Below are 19,445 nucleotides of genomic sequence, written 5' to 3'. Positions count from 1 at the left end.
AACACATACGTGTGGGACAAAGCAGGATAGAGCGTTGATTGTAAGCTTGAGTACGCAGGCTCGGGCCACTATCAAAGTTTATATTTCGAATGCGTTTTCATCGTGGGAAATCAGGAAGGTTCCCACTCCGTTCGTCATATTTAATAATTAAATATAAAAAAAACTAAGTTACGGCTAGCCGTCACACCAATATAAAAGTGAATATTGTATTAGATGCTGAGTATGCAGTTACCAAGAATGCCAACGAAACATATATTTGCATTTCAATACTAAGATGACGCCGATATACATAACTACGAATATAAACCAATGGTATATTGAGAATGTACTAGAGCCTATCAGCACCAGAAGAATTTCAAGAGCAAGATTCAGGGTGGTCTCTTCGCGTTATACTACATTTAACTGTCAATATCAGTAAATACAAACCTACGAGAGCTGGTTCTTACTTTAAGTTGCCAGAACATATCAGAAAAAGAAGGGCCTGTCTAACTGTACAAAACTATGATGATGATGAGTGTTTCAAATGAAATCTTAAATTAAAGATATTGATAAAAAACCCCGCACAAAACCAATGGAAAAATACTTTCGGTTAATTTAAATCTTACACTGACAAATCGATAGTTCGTAACATACTGATCAAATGTCTCCATGGGTACCATATCCGGAAACTCATTTTTTAGGGACAAATCAAGGGTGTTAGCTCCAAAAATACATAGTATACGTCTTAGCCATTTTAAGACGACAATGATATGCTTTTATTGAATGCATGTACATTGATTTATATTTTGTGGACATTTGAAAGTCGATGCACATATAAATACTCACAACCTCTTTCTCTGATCCGTATATCTCTTTGTTTTACGCGAAAGTGATAGTGTACGGTGACCCATTCTCAGCCGAATCCAGGATCAATGGCGTGGACGTGATGGGCGTCTGATCCCTCTGTGTGTGTGTGTGTGTGTGTGTGTGTGTGTGAGTTTATGTGTGTGTGGGTTAGTTCATGTGTAATTATCTACGTGTGTTAGTGTTTGTGTGTGCTTGGTTAGCATCTTCTGTTGAGAACTGAGCTTGATTACGATCAAGTAAAGGTGGCATCAATGTAACTAAGCCAATATCCGTTAAAATAGGAATGGCGTCTCGGTATCCGCGATCCAGTATGAAAATGTCTTGTGCTCTAAACCATCTTTGCATTCCGTCAACATCCATTTGGAACTCTTTTAAAAGGATTCTGGCATCATTGTTAGCGGCATTCGAAAAATAAGGTCCTTGAATATCAAGTATATATCCATCTGGAGCTACAAACATGGCAGTTTTTAATAAATGTCTGTTCTTATGAACACAAAACGATTGACGCAAGGCTTTAAAACAAGAACTCTTTTCAATATTTAGATAAGTACAATTATTGTACACAATTGCCGTCGGTTCTTCAGGTGTGGCATTATACAAGCGATTTGCAAATGGTGTTATATGTCTTTCTATGTATTCCTCCTTTGTTATTGATCCAAACCCTATGTTCTCATCTACAAATCTCGTCATCAACGATTGTCGAACTGTACTGATTGCTAAACTCGTAGCTTGCCTTGAAGAATAATGGAACATTACCCATAAAAATTCATCCGAAAGACCCTGTTTTACCTTACACAGGAAACATAGAAGGTCTTTTTTAGACACATAACAATGGCCACCTGGAACGATGACAGGATCAGAGTATGTGAAAAGATCATTAAAGTTATCTTTTGAAATAGGAGAAATAGCTGCAAATTGTTCATCTGTGAAAGTGCGTTCATCTTCATATCTGCGTACAGGGCTATGCACAATTTCTTCACGCATCGCTTGAACAAATGATTGTAATTCTGGACCATTCAAAATGTATGGTCTATTAATGAACCTGAAATCTTCAATAATATTGAGTGGTAATAAACCCTTTTCATCCAAATGCTCATTACAGCAACAGTATCTTGCTGGCACGTAAATGTTTCGCTCTACAAAAATATGAACTCTGGATTGCAAACTTAATCTGTGAATGTTAATACGTCTATGGCACACCAAACATTCATTATTAGTACGATGAGAAAGAACATTGAGTCGAGTGCAATTGGGATCAGCCTATAACATATGAATTTCACGGCGTATTGTTATATTACAATTGTTACAGATCCGAGTTTCAAGATCAATAGGAGCTTCTGGTCTTCCATTCTCCAAGCGTCTTGTAAAAGCGATTTTTCGTAGAAGGTCATCTTCAGCGTTAGCCAAACGTACCATTACTCTAGCATGTAAAGCGTTAGGGCAAATATAGCAAGGAATCCGAAATCTATTAGCCATTTTAACAACCAGAAATAATTATATTCTTTTGCAATGAAATAAAATCAGTACTGTACAGTTAATTATTCTCTACGATGAAGACTTGTATTTTTTGTATTCTACTGTATCCCAGTATACATTGTAAGACATGTAAATCAACAGCGTAAGCATTTATTTCTGGGTGTATAATTAATAAACGTTGTTCAAATAACAATGAATAAGGAAGTCTGAAGAAGACTGCCCTGGATTTATTCTAAACTAAGATTATTTTTAAGAATTGAGAAAAGAAATATTACAACGATCTCTCTACAAGCCACGAACTCTTCTCCGCAATATCCTGCAATGGTGGACTGCAGTGGTGGCAGCCTCATAACCATGCATATTGAGATTACAATGGCAAGAGTTGGTATTTTTAGAAAAAAAGGAATGTTTTTTTAAAAATATAGAATTGTGTATCGGCTTACGACTACTGACCGGCCATCGTCAGTACGAAACAAGTAGTCGCTTTCGTAGACACATATTGAAAAAAATAACGAAACGGTTCTACTTAAGGATTATGGCAAACAAAAAGTTCTAGAGAGAGTGAGACTCCTATCTAGTGGTGAAAAAGTGAAATGAAATATATAAAAAGTGAAATGAAATATTCAAACTCGATTACTCCTGGGCTAGTCTCTCAATAAAAAGTCGAGTTTCAATATTTCATTGTGCATTTTCTGACACACTAACACGCATAATGAATAACACACACAAACACTAACACACGTAGATAATTACACATGAACTAACCCACACACACATAAACTCTCACACACACACACACACACACACACACACACACACACACACACACACACACACACACACACACACACACACACACACACACACACACACACACACACACACACACACACAGGGATCAGACGCCCATCACGTCCACGCCGTTGATCCTGGATTCGGCTGAGAATGGGTCACCGTACACTATCACTTTCGCGTAAAACAAAGAGATATACGGATCAGAGAAAGAGGTTGTGAGTATTTATATGTGCATCGACTTTCAAATGTCCACAAAATATAAATCAATGTACATGCATTCAATAAAAGCATATCATTGTCGTCTTAAAATGGCTAAGACGTATACTATGTATTTTTGGAGCTAACACCCTTGATTTGTCCCTAAAAAACGAGTTTCCGGATATGGTACCCATGGAGACATTTGATCAGTATGTTACGAACTATCGATTTGTCAGTGTAAGATTTAAATTAACCGAAAGTATTTTTCCATTGGTTTTGTGCGGGGTTTTTTCTTCGAAAAACCTTAGAGGCTCAAATAACAGTGAGTCTGAAACAGAACAATAATACTTTACGTTGTGTAATTGAAAGTTCAGAAGATATCGATTTCCGTCCACAAAATTCCATTGGTTGAGTACTGGAATTTGCACGGCGTAAAAAAAAATTACTCTCACCAGTCGGATCTTCCAGTAAAAATTCTCAAAGTAAATGCTCTGAGAGTCGAGTGTAACATTACTTCAGGTGCATACGAGTATATGAATGGAAGTAAGGTTCACAATATTTATGAATTTTTTCCTGCAGTACCACCAGGATATAAAATTATCGAAGTTCCTTCAAATGTGATTTATCTCCCACATACCTTAAAGTGTATAGATAATTTACAATTACTCATCGTTGACCAAAACGGAAATTTAATAAACTTTCGAGGTGAACTGATAACAATTAGATTACACCTGAAAAGTACATGATAGGAATCGTTTACAATTTAAACAGTAGTGATGGCTACATAAGCAGTAAAATATAAAAACCAACCATCAGTCGTTGATTGAAAGTAAAAGCGACAACACGGCGGATTCCGAGTGTCAATCGTCATCGAAAAGCGGAAGGTTTGACGCATCAAAGCATAAAGTTCTTAAAAAGTCTCGGCTTAAAAGTAATTTCTGGTGGAAAGTAAATTGTATTATTTTTTGCTACTTTCAACGAAATAATGGAGAACGTTCTAGAAATACAGTTACCCGTCACCTTTGATGAATCCTTGGCTCATTATGAGATTCATACTCATCAACCATACACCAACACATCTTTCAAAAATAGCGATGAAATTCGCATATCAATCCAACATCAAGATCTGTGTCTTTTACCATCTTGTAGCTCATTGCGTATTTGTGGTAGATTGTGCGATGACGAGAATGCAGTCTTAACGAATACTCTATTTGTGAACAACGCCATTTGTCACCTGTTTGAGGAAATTAGTTATGAGCTAAATGCGATAGAAATCGATAAATGTAAAAACGTTGGTCTAACAACTATTATGAAAAATTGGCTATCACTTAATCCAAGTCAAAATTGGATTGCTGAAAATGCCGGATAGATAACAGAAAATGATCAGAAAATAATCAACAACGAAGGATATTTCGATGTCACTATCCCTTTAAACTTCATTCTCGGATTTGCTGAAGATTATCTTAAAGTATTGGTAAACATGAAACGTGAACTAATTCTCACACGATCAAACAGTGATTTAAAACAACAAAATTAGTGGATTTAGAAACAATCATCGAAAAGTTCAAGATCGATATAACACGCATCGAATGGCTTATGCCATACGTTACTGCATCGAATACTCGAAAAATTCGTCTACTTAATTTTCTGAAAAGAGAAAGAAGCATTCCAATGAGTTTTCGTAGTTGGGAATTATATGAGTATCCAATGCTGCCTATGAATACAAGTCATATATGGACAGTCAAAACTGGAAATCAACTGGAAAAACCTCGTGATGTCATCTTAGTTTTTCGAACTAAATAAAAAAACATTTCAACAGTTAATGCGAGCGTATTCGATCATTGCAACATTAGTAACGTGAAACTTTTCCTCAACTGTCAGTGTTAATCGTATGGTATCTTACGATGGCAAGAAAAGTAGAATTAGATTGAAATTTTAATTAGGGTAAGGCAGTTGGGATTCATTAATGAATTTATTAAAATTATTAACATTATCGAAACAAACCTTTAAATGGTAACTATTCTATTTAAAATTGAATGCAGGTATACAAAAATACCAATAGGTTTTTAAAGAATTGAATGAACGATTTTAAATAATTTTCAAGTATTTCTAATATAATTAAATAGTATTCAATTATTTGTAATAATAATCAATCAATATAAATCTGAGAAAAATCTGTTGCTTAATACATATAAATTGTACAAAGATGTTTTATTACATATTCCTTTAACAACATAATTGTTCATGTAAGACATGAAGAGTTTACAAAGAATTACGTAATAATAATATATTCTACATGGTTACTTTTTTATTACACTATTGAACTTCAATAAGAAATAACTTCAATTAAGAAACATAACGAGTATTCCTTACATTTATTAACATGACCTTGCATTTAATATCATGTATGGTTTTAAGAGTCACCCAATTACTTTCAGATTCAATTTTACGTATATTCCTAACATTTTTGAAAGGGCTATTAGAAAACATACGGAAAAGTCGAAGCTGTAAATGTGGCACATCGTTGCAATCAATAACACAGGCCAACAAAATTTGATGAAAGTCCAGACCCAGAGACCAGACATGCTGTACCCAAAGAAATTTGATGAGTTGAATCCAAAACTGGCGTCAGACTTGCTCCATCGCCCTAGGTTCCCGAGATATCCTAACCTAAAAGTGCAAAAAACACTGTTTTTTGCGGTTTTTGAGGTTACATAGCATCTTGAATAAATTTTTTTTCCAAAAACGGGTGACAGCATCATACAGGAACACTCTTCCCCTCTGAAATCCATATTTCAAATTTACGATAGCTTTTTTTCTCATCGAGATGTCATTGATTTAAGTTAAGTATTTTCGTAGTTTCGTAACAACGTTAAAACAGCCTATATTGCATATGTGAGCCTATATAAGCCCAATTTAAAAGTAATCGTTTTCGATTGAAAAAATCTATATATGAGTTTTCAGGGTTGCTGATTACGAATATAAGGTCAGATTTTGAAAATAAAAAATGGCGGATCCAAAATGGTGAACTTGAAGTTTTATAAGTGAACGCATTCATACGAAAAAATATATACATGTGTTTTTGGGGTCGTTAATCACGAATACGAAGTCAAATTTTGAAACTAAAGCGACCCTAAACCTTATAACCTGCGAGCCCATAACCCCAAATTCCTTCACCCCCGAATCCTGTAACCTGCTAGACTATAACCCAACCCAGACCCGAACGCTGTAACCCCCGAACCATGAAACCCTAATTTCCTTAACCCAACCCCCGGACTTTGTAACCTGCTGTACGGTAAACTCCAACTCTGAACAGAAATTTGAAGAACCTTCAGTTTCTTACTACTTTGAAAGTTATATCGAAGTGTAGCTTTCTCATCGTTAGTAACCCCAATAATTCAACAACTCAATAACCAAATAACTTAATCCAATAACTCAAAAAACGAGTAATCTAAACGGATAATCTAGTCAAAACAGTACATCATATCGTGAAGTTCTCAGTTTTACTACATAAAAACTTTGTGGGATATTCAGTCCCAATATTTTTCTGAATTGGATTTCAATCGCTTCTTACTTAAATCTTTCTAATGATGGATTACTGTCGTTTGAGGTATTCGTACTAGGCATTACTCTTGACAAGTATTTCATAAAATACATATTGAACATTTTTCCGATTTCATAAATATTGTACCTCTCAGAACATACTCGAATTTTATGTTAAACGACTTCAATCAACTGCTGTTCTGCAAGAAAATTAAGATATATACCATAGACAGGCTAACCTACCTTTAACGTAAATTATATCATTCCCACAAATCCTTATAACCCTTAAAAACCACCCCTGCCAACCCTCAAACAGGCTAACCTACCTATGATAAATCTGGGTAGAGCGAGTTTAATCGACTGCTTTTCTATGAGGAACCTAAGATCTCAACCACAGATAGGCTTATCTATTTTCTCCTTGACGTATTCTATCTCCAGATACCCTTACAGCCCTCATAAACCGCCCTACTAACCCCCAAGCAGGCTAACCTACCTAACGCTGGTTAGAACGAGTTTAATCAATTGCTTTTCTATGAGGAACGTAAAATCTCAACCAGATAGGCTTACCTGTTGCCTCCTTGATGTACTCTATCCTCAGAAAACCCTACAACCCTTAAAAACCCCCTCTACCAACCCCTCAAGCAAGCTAACCCACCTAACCCTTGGTAGAGCGAGTTTAATCAACTGCTTTTCTGTAAAAAAATGAATATCTCATTGACATTGTCTCTGATATACCCCTCCTCAGGTAGGGGTGGTTTCTAAGGGCTGTAAGGGTTCGTGGGGATGACGTAATTTAGGTTCAAGTTGCGTTAGCCTGTCCATGGTATATATCTTAATTTTGTTGTAGAACAGTAATTGATTGAAGACGCTTGACACAAAATTCGACGACGAAACGTTCAAAGCTATATGTTCTGAAAGGTACAATATTCATGAAATGAAAAACTTTGAAATTTAATATTTCAAAGAAAAAATAAGCAAACTGAGCAAACTCAACGGCATTTAAAAGGACTATGCTTCTTTAATATGTCGTTTGTAGTTTTTTAAGTGTAGATAATTTCGTGGTGCTATATAACCTCAAATATAGGTAAAAATCGCTATTTTCACACTTTTAGATTAAGATATCTCAAAATCCTGACGTGCTGGAGCAATTCAGAGGCCGGATTTGGTTTCAGCGCCAAAAATTCTTTGAGAAAACATATATGGTTTGCTTGTGCAAAAAAGTAAGGTATTTTTGTAGGACTGTGTTATATAATCGAGATTACGTTTTTTCAATTGCTTACTATTGAGAAGACTTTCATTTCTTTAGGTTAACAAATCACGATTGAGCGGTGGGATGACAGTCCTTTTTCCTGATAATCGCATATATTTTTTTATTTTCTATAAGTACTCTTCCATTTATTACTATTATTATATAATATTATTATTGTTAATATTATTAGTATATTAAGCAAAATGAGTTCAAGAAATCCTTGTTCACGAAAAATTAATACGTTTTGTAACGTTTGTGGGAAATTTAAAATAAAATCCCAGCGTCGATTGATAAATGATTCAATCAAAGATCTATATAAAAAATGCTACGAGATTACTATAAACAATTTAGACAAACTATAGGTACCTAATTCAATTGGCAATTCATGTAGACTAACAATGCTTAGGTGGAATGATAAGAGTAGCAATGAGACCCTTGTTGTCATTAAACCAACTGTTTGGCGTGAGCCCAAAGGTCATGATACAGATTGCTACTTCTGCTCATGTAATACAGTGGGTTTCAATAAGCAAACGTTGGATAAAATTACCTACCCTGTGGTAAGCAGCGTAACACCAGCAGAAATAGGGATCATAGATCAATCTAAAGAAAATATTGATGAATCAATAAGTCAACCAATGGATATTGATAAAGAGGAAGAAATTTTTTCAGATGACAGCTCTAGTGATAAAAATCCTAAACTATTTGATCAGGCTGGTTTAGACGATTTAATCCGAGATCTCAACCTTCCAAAAGATAAAGCTGAGCTTTTTACATCAAGACTTAAAGAGAGGAATCTTTTATTACCTAAATAGTCCAGGAAAAAGAGGGATTTGCGGGTATAATTCTTGGGCCAGGCTGATTTTTTGTGAGAAGGTAGTAAAAATGGTATATAGTAAAATGTGACTTATCCGTAGAGTCAAATTTGACCTCGATTTTGTTTATAAGCCATGAAAGGTACGATTTTCGTAAAATTTCACGTTTTTCGTTTATAACTTTTGTCTGGTTGACTTTACAGAAAAAAAGTTAACATCATTTTTGTTCGTCTTTTCAAGACGAACAAAATGATTCCCTGCAAGACAAAAAATATTGACCCAGACCGATGTTATTGTTAAATAACCATTATTTATTGCACATTTAATTAAACCATAACCAGGAACTTTGGTACCTTCCGATTTACTTCAACCATTTGCTCTTGATAAGAGACAATCTGTGCAAAAGATCAAATTTCTGAGTTGAATATTTCTCGAGTTATAGCGTTATAAACAAATTAACTAATTGTCAATCTCAACAAGTCTGACGGTTATCCGTAGTTGCGCTAATTTTTTTATAGGTAGATTTTACCATAAACTATCGAAAGCCCTTATTATTTTTCCAAAAAACATAATTTTGCAACGTAGGGAATTTTTTATCTAAATTTCCTTAGTTGCAAAATAGAATATTAACAACATTTTAATACTTATGCAATATTTTCTGACGCTTATCGATAGAGCCTTGAAAGATCTTTAATTTAAAGCAAGATTCGTCGAAATTCATTAATAAATAAGGAAGCTACGGGCTCCCAAAGTTAACGGCTTATTGTTTAACAAATTATATGTGTAGCGAAAAAAAAAAAATATGTCCGTAAACGGTACACGGAGCAATGTCATTCCGTGAAATATCAAGCTTTCGGTAAAAAGCTACATATGTTTAAATAATTCATAAAACCTCCGCAAGCAACCGAAATTCCAGCGGTTCTCGCTTGGAGAAGGAGTGGGGGGCGATCGATTTCTCATCTAACTACGAAAAAAAAACTCGACGCGCGCCTTCAAAATCGACCGCGCAACTTTCAACGCACTTTTCTCCGGAACTATTTATGATAAACACATCATTTTTTTTTAATTTAGTACTACGCGACGAGAGGAATCGATCTAATTACATATAAATGACGACAAGTAGAAAATATTGCGTTTAATTAGTGTAAAGTTTTTTTTTATTTTATATACAATCATTTTACAATTAAACGACGTATATTATACAACACAGCATAAAAGAATTACATCAATTATTTATCAGCGCTTCTATTACTAATTAACTTAAATTTATTATGCAATTATAAATACAATAGATCTCATCAAATCATTTACTACTAACTACCATCGAAGCTATCTTACTAGTACCTATATTTTATTAAACTTTTTTCTTTTTAACGGGTGGTTCATTGTTATCAAGGGATATTATTTCGCTCTCGTGATACGCTAGACTACGCAGCTCGACCAATCATCGAGCAGCCGCAGGTAAGGTTCGTCAGTCGAAAACATTGTTGCCACTTCTGGCTTAGGTCATAAAATGGAGAAGCGAAAGACGGTTGCAGGCAGGTGTTCAAATTTTGAATGGGCCCCGACATCTGCCCTATAAGGACCGACGCTTTAGTCTAGTGCGCATGGCACTAGCAGTTGTGGCGTGGCTCTCGATCTAGCAGCATGCTTGTTTGTGACTGTTCTGTAGTGTTATATTATTGTGAAATGAAAATTTGAAGAATCTGCTTGTATGTATTAAATCGATTCATCATTTCCAGCGATTTCTAAAGAACTTAATTAATTAACAATGCATTTGTAGAGTATAACTTATTTTATCGTTTTTTTTAGTTTTCTAACTAAAGTACGTTAACCTACAAGTTATACACGTGTTTATCTGATATTTTAACGAAAATTAGAAAATATCAAAGTTTTGAATAGAAAGTGCATATTAATACATGTAACTTTAAAGTGCAATTACAAACTAAATAATTTCATATCACAGCAAAAAACAACGCCTTTCTCAACTATTCTTTCGGAGTTCAAGTGCAGTCTACCAACGGCTTTTTCGAAAATCTTTTTGGAGTTGGAGTGCAATAAATCTTTTTGGAGTTGGAGTGCAGACTATACTACGACGGAAACAATTTGTTTTATAAACAATTTTGCATCAGGTAAGATATCAGATTCAAATAAAAGTAAATTATACATAAAATTCACTAGTCGCACTTAAATTTCAAACTATCGTGGCAAACGTGGTAGTATCTTCAATATATGCAACGCAGCTCACTGCGCCGCAGGGAGCCCATGCCTCTCGGAACCTTGAATTTTTCTACCTGCTCTTCTTGTTCAAATAGATACATCTACCGTTTAATTTTAAGGAAAGGAGCCATATGCTTTCCAGTAAAGCCGTATACTTAGCCCGGGAAAGCAGGTAAGAGACCCGATCAGATTATCCCTCTGTGGATTATACCGGCCTTCCCGTGCTAAGTATAGGACTACACTTGAAAACAATAAAATCACAATCAAAAATATATTTGTTTTGTTTGGAGCAGTCTGAATTAATAGTTATTTTTATAATAATTTTTCAGACGTAGTCTTCGCAACAATTAAACCATGGCTGAGTTATCAGCAACACAAGATCCGTGGGTCGACAACTGCGTTTTGTGTAAAAAATCTTTGCAGAGTACTCCAATCAGCACTGTTAAACGCGCAGGTATTCAAAATTTAATCAAGTCGAGCAAGCGAAGAGGAGATAACGACGTTGCAGAGATTCTTAACAATAGAGAGAGCATTGTAGTTTATACTAGCTGCGCTAAATCATACAATTCTAAGCAAAATATAAAGTACAGTGCACATCGTAATATAAAATTAGAATCAAGCGTTCCGACACGTAGCATCAACGTCGAATTTGACTTCAAAAATAATGGTTTTTTTTGTGGTGAAATTTTAAATCCAAAAGGTTTCGCGGCTATTACTATATCGCGCGTTACTACTACAGAATATAGATCGTCTTTGCTAAATAAGTATGCGAATTTAGAAAAAGCGCGAGATTTTATTGATCGAATATCGCTGGTTCCATGTCTTCTTGAAGCTGAAGCAGGCTATCATAAAAAATGTAAGAAACATCCACCGTTCGAGTCTAGGCGTGCAAGTGTCGAATGTGATGTACCGAAGCTAAAGATTTTTGACAATATTATTGATTATATTATGAACAAACCCGATGAAGCTCAGTTTTGCCTTAGCGATATTTTAAAAAATGAAGTTGTGGACGAAATGCCAAATTTAAAGGCTTTAAGATATAAATTAATGACAACATTGCAATCTGATTTTATAATTCAAGTTTGGAAAGACGATATAATCATATCCCGTATATCTTTAGCAAAAGTTTTATTAGCACAAAATTTCAAAGATTCACAAATAAGCAATACAGAAAAAGAACGCTTAAAAAAAATTGACGATTCCGCGTCCATTTGTATAAAAGATATTCAAAGTCGAGACTATGATATGACACATTATCCACCGCAAGATCAATTTCTAAAAGATAGTGATAAGTTAGTTCCGGAATCTTTACGGAGGCATTTATTTAACATCATAGCCAAACATAAAGCAAAGCCAGCTGATTGGAATGAAGTCATAAATTCGATTGCTCACTCAATAATCGCAGCAGCGAAACTTGCGTCTTTCGTTTCCCCAGTACTTTTTAACATAGCTACTGTTGATCCAGCCATGGATGATTATGATATGGAAGTGGATTCTGATAGCGAGAGCGAAATAATATCCCTTGATAACAATGAACCACCCGTTAAAAAGAAAAAAGTTTAATAAAATATAGGTACTAGTAAGATAGCTTCGATGGTAGTTAGTAGTAAATGATTTGATGAGATCTATTGTATTTATAATTGCATAATAAATTTAAGTTAATTAGTAATAGAAGCGCTGATAAATAATTGATGTAATTCTTTTATGCTGTGTTGTATAATATACGTCGTTTAATTGTAAAATGATTGTATATAAAATAAAAAAAAACTTTACACTAATTAAACGCAATATTTTCTACTTGTCGTCATTTATATGTAATTAGATCGATTCCTCTCGTCGCGTAGTACTAAATTAAAAAAAAAATGATGTGTTTATCATAAATAGTTCCGGAGAAAAGTGCATTGAAAGTTGCGCGGTCGATTTTGAAGGCGCGCGTCGAGTTTTTTTTTCGTAGTTAGATGAGAAATCGATCGCCCCCCACTCCTTCTCCAAGCGAGAACCGCTGGAATTTCGGTTGCTTGCGGAGGTTTTATGAATTATTTAAACATATGTAGCTTTTTACCGAAAGCTTGATATTTCACGGAATGACATTGCTCCGTGTACCGTTTACGGACATATTTTTTTTTTTCGCTACACATATAATTTGTTAAACAATAAGCCGTTAACTTTGGGAGCCCGTAGCTTCCTTATTTATTAATGAATTTCGACGAATCTTGCTTTAAATTAAAGATCTTTCAAGGCTCTATCGATAAGCGTCAGAAAATATTGCATAAGTATTAAAATGTTGTTAATATTCTATTTTGCAACTAAGGAAATTTAGATAAAAAATTCCCTACGTTGCAAAATTATGTTTTTTGGAAAAATAATAAGGGCTTTCGATAGTTTATGGTAAAATCTACCTATAAAAAAATTAGCGCAACTACGGATAACCGTCAGACTTGTTGAGATTGACAATTAGTTAATTTGTTTATAACGCTATAACTCGAGAAATATTCAACTCAGAAATTTGATCTTTTGCACAGATTGTCTCTTATCAAGAGCAAATGGTTGAAGTAAATCGGAAGGTACCAAAGTTCCTGGTTATGGTTTAATTAAATGTGCAATAAATAATGGTTATTTAACAATAACATCGGTCTGGGTCAATATTTTTTGTCTTGCAGGGAATCATTTTGTTCGTCTTGAAAAGACGAACAAAAATGATGTTAACTTTTTTTCTGTAAAGTCAACCAGACAAAAGTTATAAACGAAAAACGTGAAATTTTACGAAAATCGTACCTTTCATGGCTTATAAACAAAATCGAGGTCAAATTTGACTCTACGGATAAGTCACATTTTACTATATACCATTTTTACTACCTTCTCACAAAAAATCAGCCTGGCCCAAGAATTATACCTCAAATGGCTATTTTTGGGCTAGATTTCCTGGACTATAAAACTAAAGTTACAGTTTATAGAAGACGAAGTGAAATGTACATTAAGTTCTTTACGAGGGAAAATGAATTAGTCTATTGTAATGACATTGAAGGACTTATTAATTCCTATTTAGACAATTTATATAAACCAGAAGATTGGCGATTGTTCATTGATTCTTCCACAGAAAATTTGAAAGCTGTCTTATTGCACAATGGAAATAAATATGCAGCTCTTCCAATCTGTCACTCAACTTCTCTCAAAGAATCATATGAAAACTTTCAATTACTTCTAGATAAGATACAATATAAGACTTACTATATAAATGACTTATTTGTGGAGATTTTAAAGTAATTAATCTTATAGTGGGCCTGCAAACGCGATATACTAATTATCCGTGTTTCCTTTGTTTGTGGAAAAGCCGGAATAGAGAAAATCATTGGAAAACTGAAAACTTGGTCCGAAAGAAAAGAATGGAGAATCAATTTTCAAAATGTTGTTAAAGAAAGCCTTGTTGATAGAAAGAAAATATTGCTACCACCACTTCATATTAAATTAGATTTGATGAAACAATTCGTTAAAGCTCTAGATCCCGAAAGTAAATGCAATAAAGTAAGTGCTGGAAAGTAAATGCTATAAATATATCAAAACAGCATTCCCAAAACTATCTGATGCCAAAGTGAAAGAGGGCATTTTTGTCGGGCCTGATATAAGAAAACTCATGAACGATGTTGAGTTTGAAAAAACTATGACTCCAGTAGAAAAGGCTGCTTGGAGAAGCTTCAAAGATATCACGGAAAATTTTTTAGGAAACAACTGAGATCCTAAATATAAGAGTATAATGGCAACTATATTGAAAAACTATGCAAAACTGAAATGATGAGCCTAAAATTGCATTTTCTCAAATCACATTTAGATTACTTTCCAAGCATTATAACCCTTCTTCTGGGTTGAAAATACTCTAATAAATAAAAAAAAAAAAAAAGATCACTTTCCAGATAATATTGGAGCTTTTAGTGAAGAAATGGGCGAACGGTTTCATCAAGATTTCCATCGAAAAGAACAGCACTATCAAGGTAGATGTGATGAAAAAATGATGGCAGACTATTGTTGGTCATTAAGGAGAGAAGATAATGATCCATCGAGTCATAAACGTAAATCTTTACAAAGATCTTTCGAAATAAAACGGAAACGCTTTCATACAAAACTCAGTAGGTCTGGCATCAAATTCATTGGGAACTAAGCTAATAAAAACGTCTGTACGGCCAACCATTTAAAGTTCATGAAGGCGCCCAAAGTTCTTATGGTTTGAGATTAACCAGTCGTGGGGGTAAGTTTGCCCAGGATTTTTGGGGTTTCATGTAATCGTCGTAAGGAGTAAGATGCACAGATTACTTGAGGTTCAAGTTTTGAAGTTAAGTATGACACCGTCCGTTTTTGAAGTTCAGAGTTGGAGTATAACGTATAGCAGGTTACAGAGTATTCTCACTTTTCCGAAACCTCTTTCTATCTAAGCCTCTAAGTCGCGAACTCGTCGCCGCATCCAAGCTTCCTTGCCGTCCATCGCCCAACGCTCCTGGACACTTTTATCGTTCTTTCTCTTTCTTGCTCTACCCTATTTCTGTTCCTACCTCTCTCGTATATCCTCTTACGGTCCATGGCTAAAAGATCGACGGGTATAACGTCCGCAACCACAAAGATTTAAACACCGACCGATAGGCACTTGCTACCCGCAGGACGCCTCGACTTTAAGCGTCCGCCAGTCTTTCCCGGTGATTTATAGTTCAATAAAAACACCTTAAATTGACATTTATTTATTCACGTAAATTATTGCTAAATACTATTAATTATAGTAACATGTACCAAAAAAAATTTTTAACCAAATGTTAAAAATGATTAAAATCTATTTAGACAGTGATTATAAAAATGACTGTTGACTATTATTAAAAATGATTCCATTTGATTAACAAGCATTGATTCTCATACATATCTATTCATTTAAAGAGCTGTTTTCTTATTGAAAACTATTTTAAACGATTAAAAATCCAACACATTAATAAAAATATAACCACAATAACAAATAGTTTAATATAATAAAAATTTATTAGTATCTGTTCATTCTAGTAGATTTTTTGCTATTACCTATGATTAATTCAATAACTATTCAATAGCATTCATTGGAAAAATCTTAATAATATTTAAAGCTGTTGAAAACTATTCAACATCTGATATATGGGATATTATAAGAAACCATTAACACATGTACAGCTAAATGAGTTTTTTACTATAGAATATTATTGGTTGTTAATTCGTTAATTGGAATGGATTTTAATCCTTGATCTTAATACTACAATTTATAATTCACAACGATTGGAATAATATATGCGATAGAGATGATTGAAATCCATTCAAAACTTTTCATTGAATGGTCATATTATTATTTCAATGTAAATTAATCATAATCTATTGTTTTTAAACATATAGATTTCAATAGATTTCAATAACTTCACATCTTATTCAGATTCTGAAATGGTTTCAATGGTCAATTTTACAATTAATATCGAGGATTAAAAACCGTTCACATATCTTCAATGGTTTTCAATGGATCTTTTTAACAGGGTTGGCATGCAAACAGACATTACCATTCTATATTTTAATAAAACTGCCTTTCATTCAAAATAATTATGTTAATAAAAGATACAACAATAATAACTTTAAAATTCACTGTGTATAACATTTTAATAGACTGTAGAGGTGGTTCTTACGGTGCGTGAAAAACGAAACTTTGCAAGTAAATAAATATTACCAATATGCACAACCAAGGTCTCCATTGACTGCAAAGGTTTTTGTTAATAAAAAGTACACCAGTTTAATCCCACATTTATATAGTCTGGCATGTAAAAATATCCTAAGGGTAAATTTAAGACTAAATCTTGTGCTTAGGATGTATTACTTTTATATTAGCCATTAGAAGCAATAAAAAAAGTAAGTAATCATTTTAATTTTTTTGAACTTTTCATTTTCCAATAATGATACAAACTTCAGACTCATTTAATTTGGAAATTCTTCTGTTTTGAAAATTCTACAATTTATTTAATTTATTTAAATTATGACTTATTTACCACAAACTAACTTACAGCATTAATATTATATTTAGATTTCATTACTTTTAAAACCTGATAAATAATTAATAACAATACGTTATCTTATTATTTAGATGTAAATTACATACGTAAAATTAAATAGAAGAATAATTTAATTTGTACCAAATATAACAATCTTCAAGATATTTAGTACATAATTTATAATAATAATCAATCCAAGGAAAAATGTGAATAAGCTATTGAATTTATCAGATATTGTATTTATAATATTTATGATTATGAAATTTATTACGTACTTATGACATTTTATATATAAATTTTTTTTGTAGTTAATTTATAGCATGAGTAGCGTTTATATATTGATTACTTTCCAATGCTTAGAAACTATATATAAAACAGTAAACTGAGATTAAGGCAAACCATAATAATTCACATATTTTGCATTATATTGACGTTTATTCTATTACATAACTTTGTTTTCCAATAAATTGAGATATTTGATTTGTATATGTATATATATCAAACTATTACAACTATAAATATGTTTTACTCATAATAACAAATGAATTTTATGTTAGCATTTATTATAATAAAAATAGTATTAATAATAATTATTATAATAATCTAAACAATAAATTCACAATTTTATTGGAACATTATTCAATTTAATCAAAATAATATACATTTAATTTTAGAAAATAGTATGCTAAGCAATTTTCACCTTCTTAGAACTATTCATGAATTTTATTAAAATTGATATAATTTGATATTTTTGTGTAATCTTTTTTAGTCTTTTTGTAATCTTATAATAAAGCATAAGATTATATAAACTTTAACAAGAACCAATGGATTTAATTTATCAAAAGTAGAAAACAAGTATAATTTTCATTTTGCTATTATATTCAAAAAATTTTACATCAATATTCCTCAGTTTATTTTAATAACTATATTTATATTTGTTTAAAGAAGATTCAATATATTATCAATGTCCAATTTGGTGTAAAATTTAAATTTAACACATGGAGAATATTTATCGGTTTAATGGCAATTATTTAATAAAGTAACAGCTTATTAAAATTAAGACATAATTCAAAATTAAATCAAATAGTATTTTTTATATTTATCATTTTATTTATTTTCATGGTGGTCATATACGTATCTATACTTAATATTGTACGTATAATTATTAAATTAAAAACTGTCTGTATGTAAAAACAAAGTTCATTTTTCTATAGGATAAAAATCTTGCTGTAAATACATATATGCATAAATGTTCATGTCTTTTTATTAGATAATTGCCTACACGCGCGCGCGCGCGCACACAAACACACACACACACACACACACACGTGTGTATATATATATATATATATATACATGTACGCATGTACAATTTTCTTAAAATTCAATTCGAAAGTAATTCTAACTTTAATTTAATATTACGCATACTGCATGATTAGGTTCAATAACTTGTTTTTCAAATAATCTGCTACCTACTATGTACACAAGAAGAAAATTTCAATTTAGGTGATAAATAAATAATACATATTATATATGTAACTTTACTTTATCGTCTTCGTAATCTGTATTTTCAATTTTACTGCTATAAATAGTTTCAAATGACTTTGAAAAGTTGTTTCCACTTTCTTGATTCATTTTTGGAATTTACGATCAAGTCGCACCTCAGCTCAACATAATCACACACCGTGTGTGCACATCAGGAAGTAAGAGAGAAGGAGACCCCACTCATACGGCCGGCCAACAGAAATCTGGGACGTTTTCACCGGCAAAGATCGCCAGGCTCGCTCATCGGAATAGCTGACACTAGCTAGCGTCAGACCCATCTAGCGACTACCATTCGTACTGCGTACTAGGTTAATTTTATCTACCGTTCCCTGTCAACTAACATGCAACAACGTATATGAAATTATGCTTTAAAACTGTGCTTAATTATGTTGACGATATGATTTGAGTTGACATAAGTGATAAGTCAGCTATCAAGAGACTCAAATTCCAAATACTATAACCATAAACTTAATCACAAGCCCCTCTCGGCAACTTAAATATAACTTTTGACATTTATACAGTGATATAAGCACGTTAGCCGAGAGGCTAAGGTTTCTGCTTTGAATTGTTAGGATTGCCGGTTTGAATCCTAGAGATGAATTTTTTTTTCGTCACTATGGAGAATTTTGGAATCATATAAATACGTAAAACTAAATTAAAAATGCAAATAACATATAACTATTGATTCTGTGTTTAAATGATAAAGCACATACAAATGATATTTTT

General features: G+C 32.9%; 1 protein-coding gene across 2 annotated transcripts in view; it reads right to left on the bottom strand.

The window, feature by feature from the left end:
• LOC131672348 (BLOC-1-related complex subunit 6) overlaps window positions 1-18,891 on the bottom strand; it is a 148,128-nt gene extending 129,237 nt beyond the window's left edge. The window contains exon 1 of one of the 2 annotated variants that reach the window (XM_058949546.1): window positions 18,720-18,891. In XM_058949546.1, the coding sequence (XP_058805529.1) occupies window positions 18,720-18,809 (90 nt within the window). In that variant the 5' untranslated portion in view covers window positions 18,810-18,891. Of the gene's footprint in view, window positions 1-18,650 lie in introns of both variants that reach the window. The other variant, XM_058949625.1, reaches the window with a different exon arrangement.
• Window positions 18,892-19,445: the final 554 nt, after the last annotated feature.

The sequence above is a fragment of the Phymastichus coffea genome, unplaced genomic scaffold (genome assembly GCF_024137745.1).
Source record: "Phymastichus coffea isolate CEN01 unplaced genomic scaffold, Cenicafe_Pcof_1.1 PCOF00001, whole genome shotgun sequence".
Taxonomy (NCBI): Eukaryota; Metazoa; Arthropoda; class Insecta; order Hymenoptera; family Eulophidae; genus Phymastichus; species Phymastichus coffea.
Note: the sequence above shows the minus strand (reverse complement) of the source record. Positions and strands in the feature narration are given on the sequence as shown.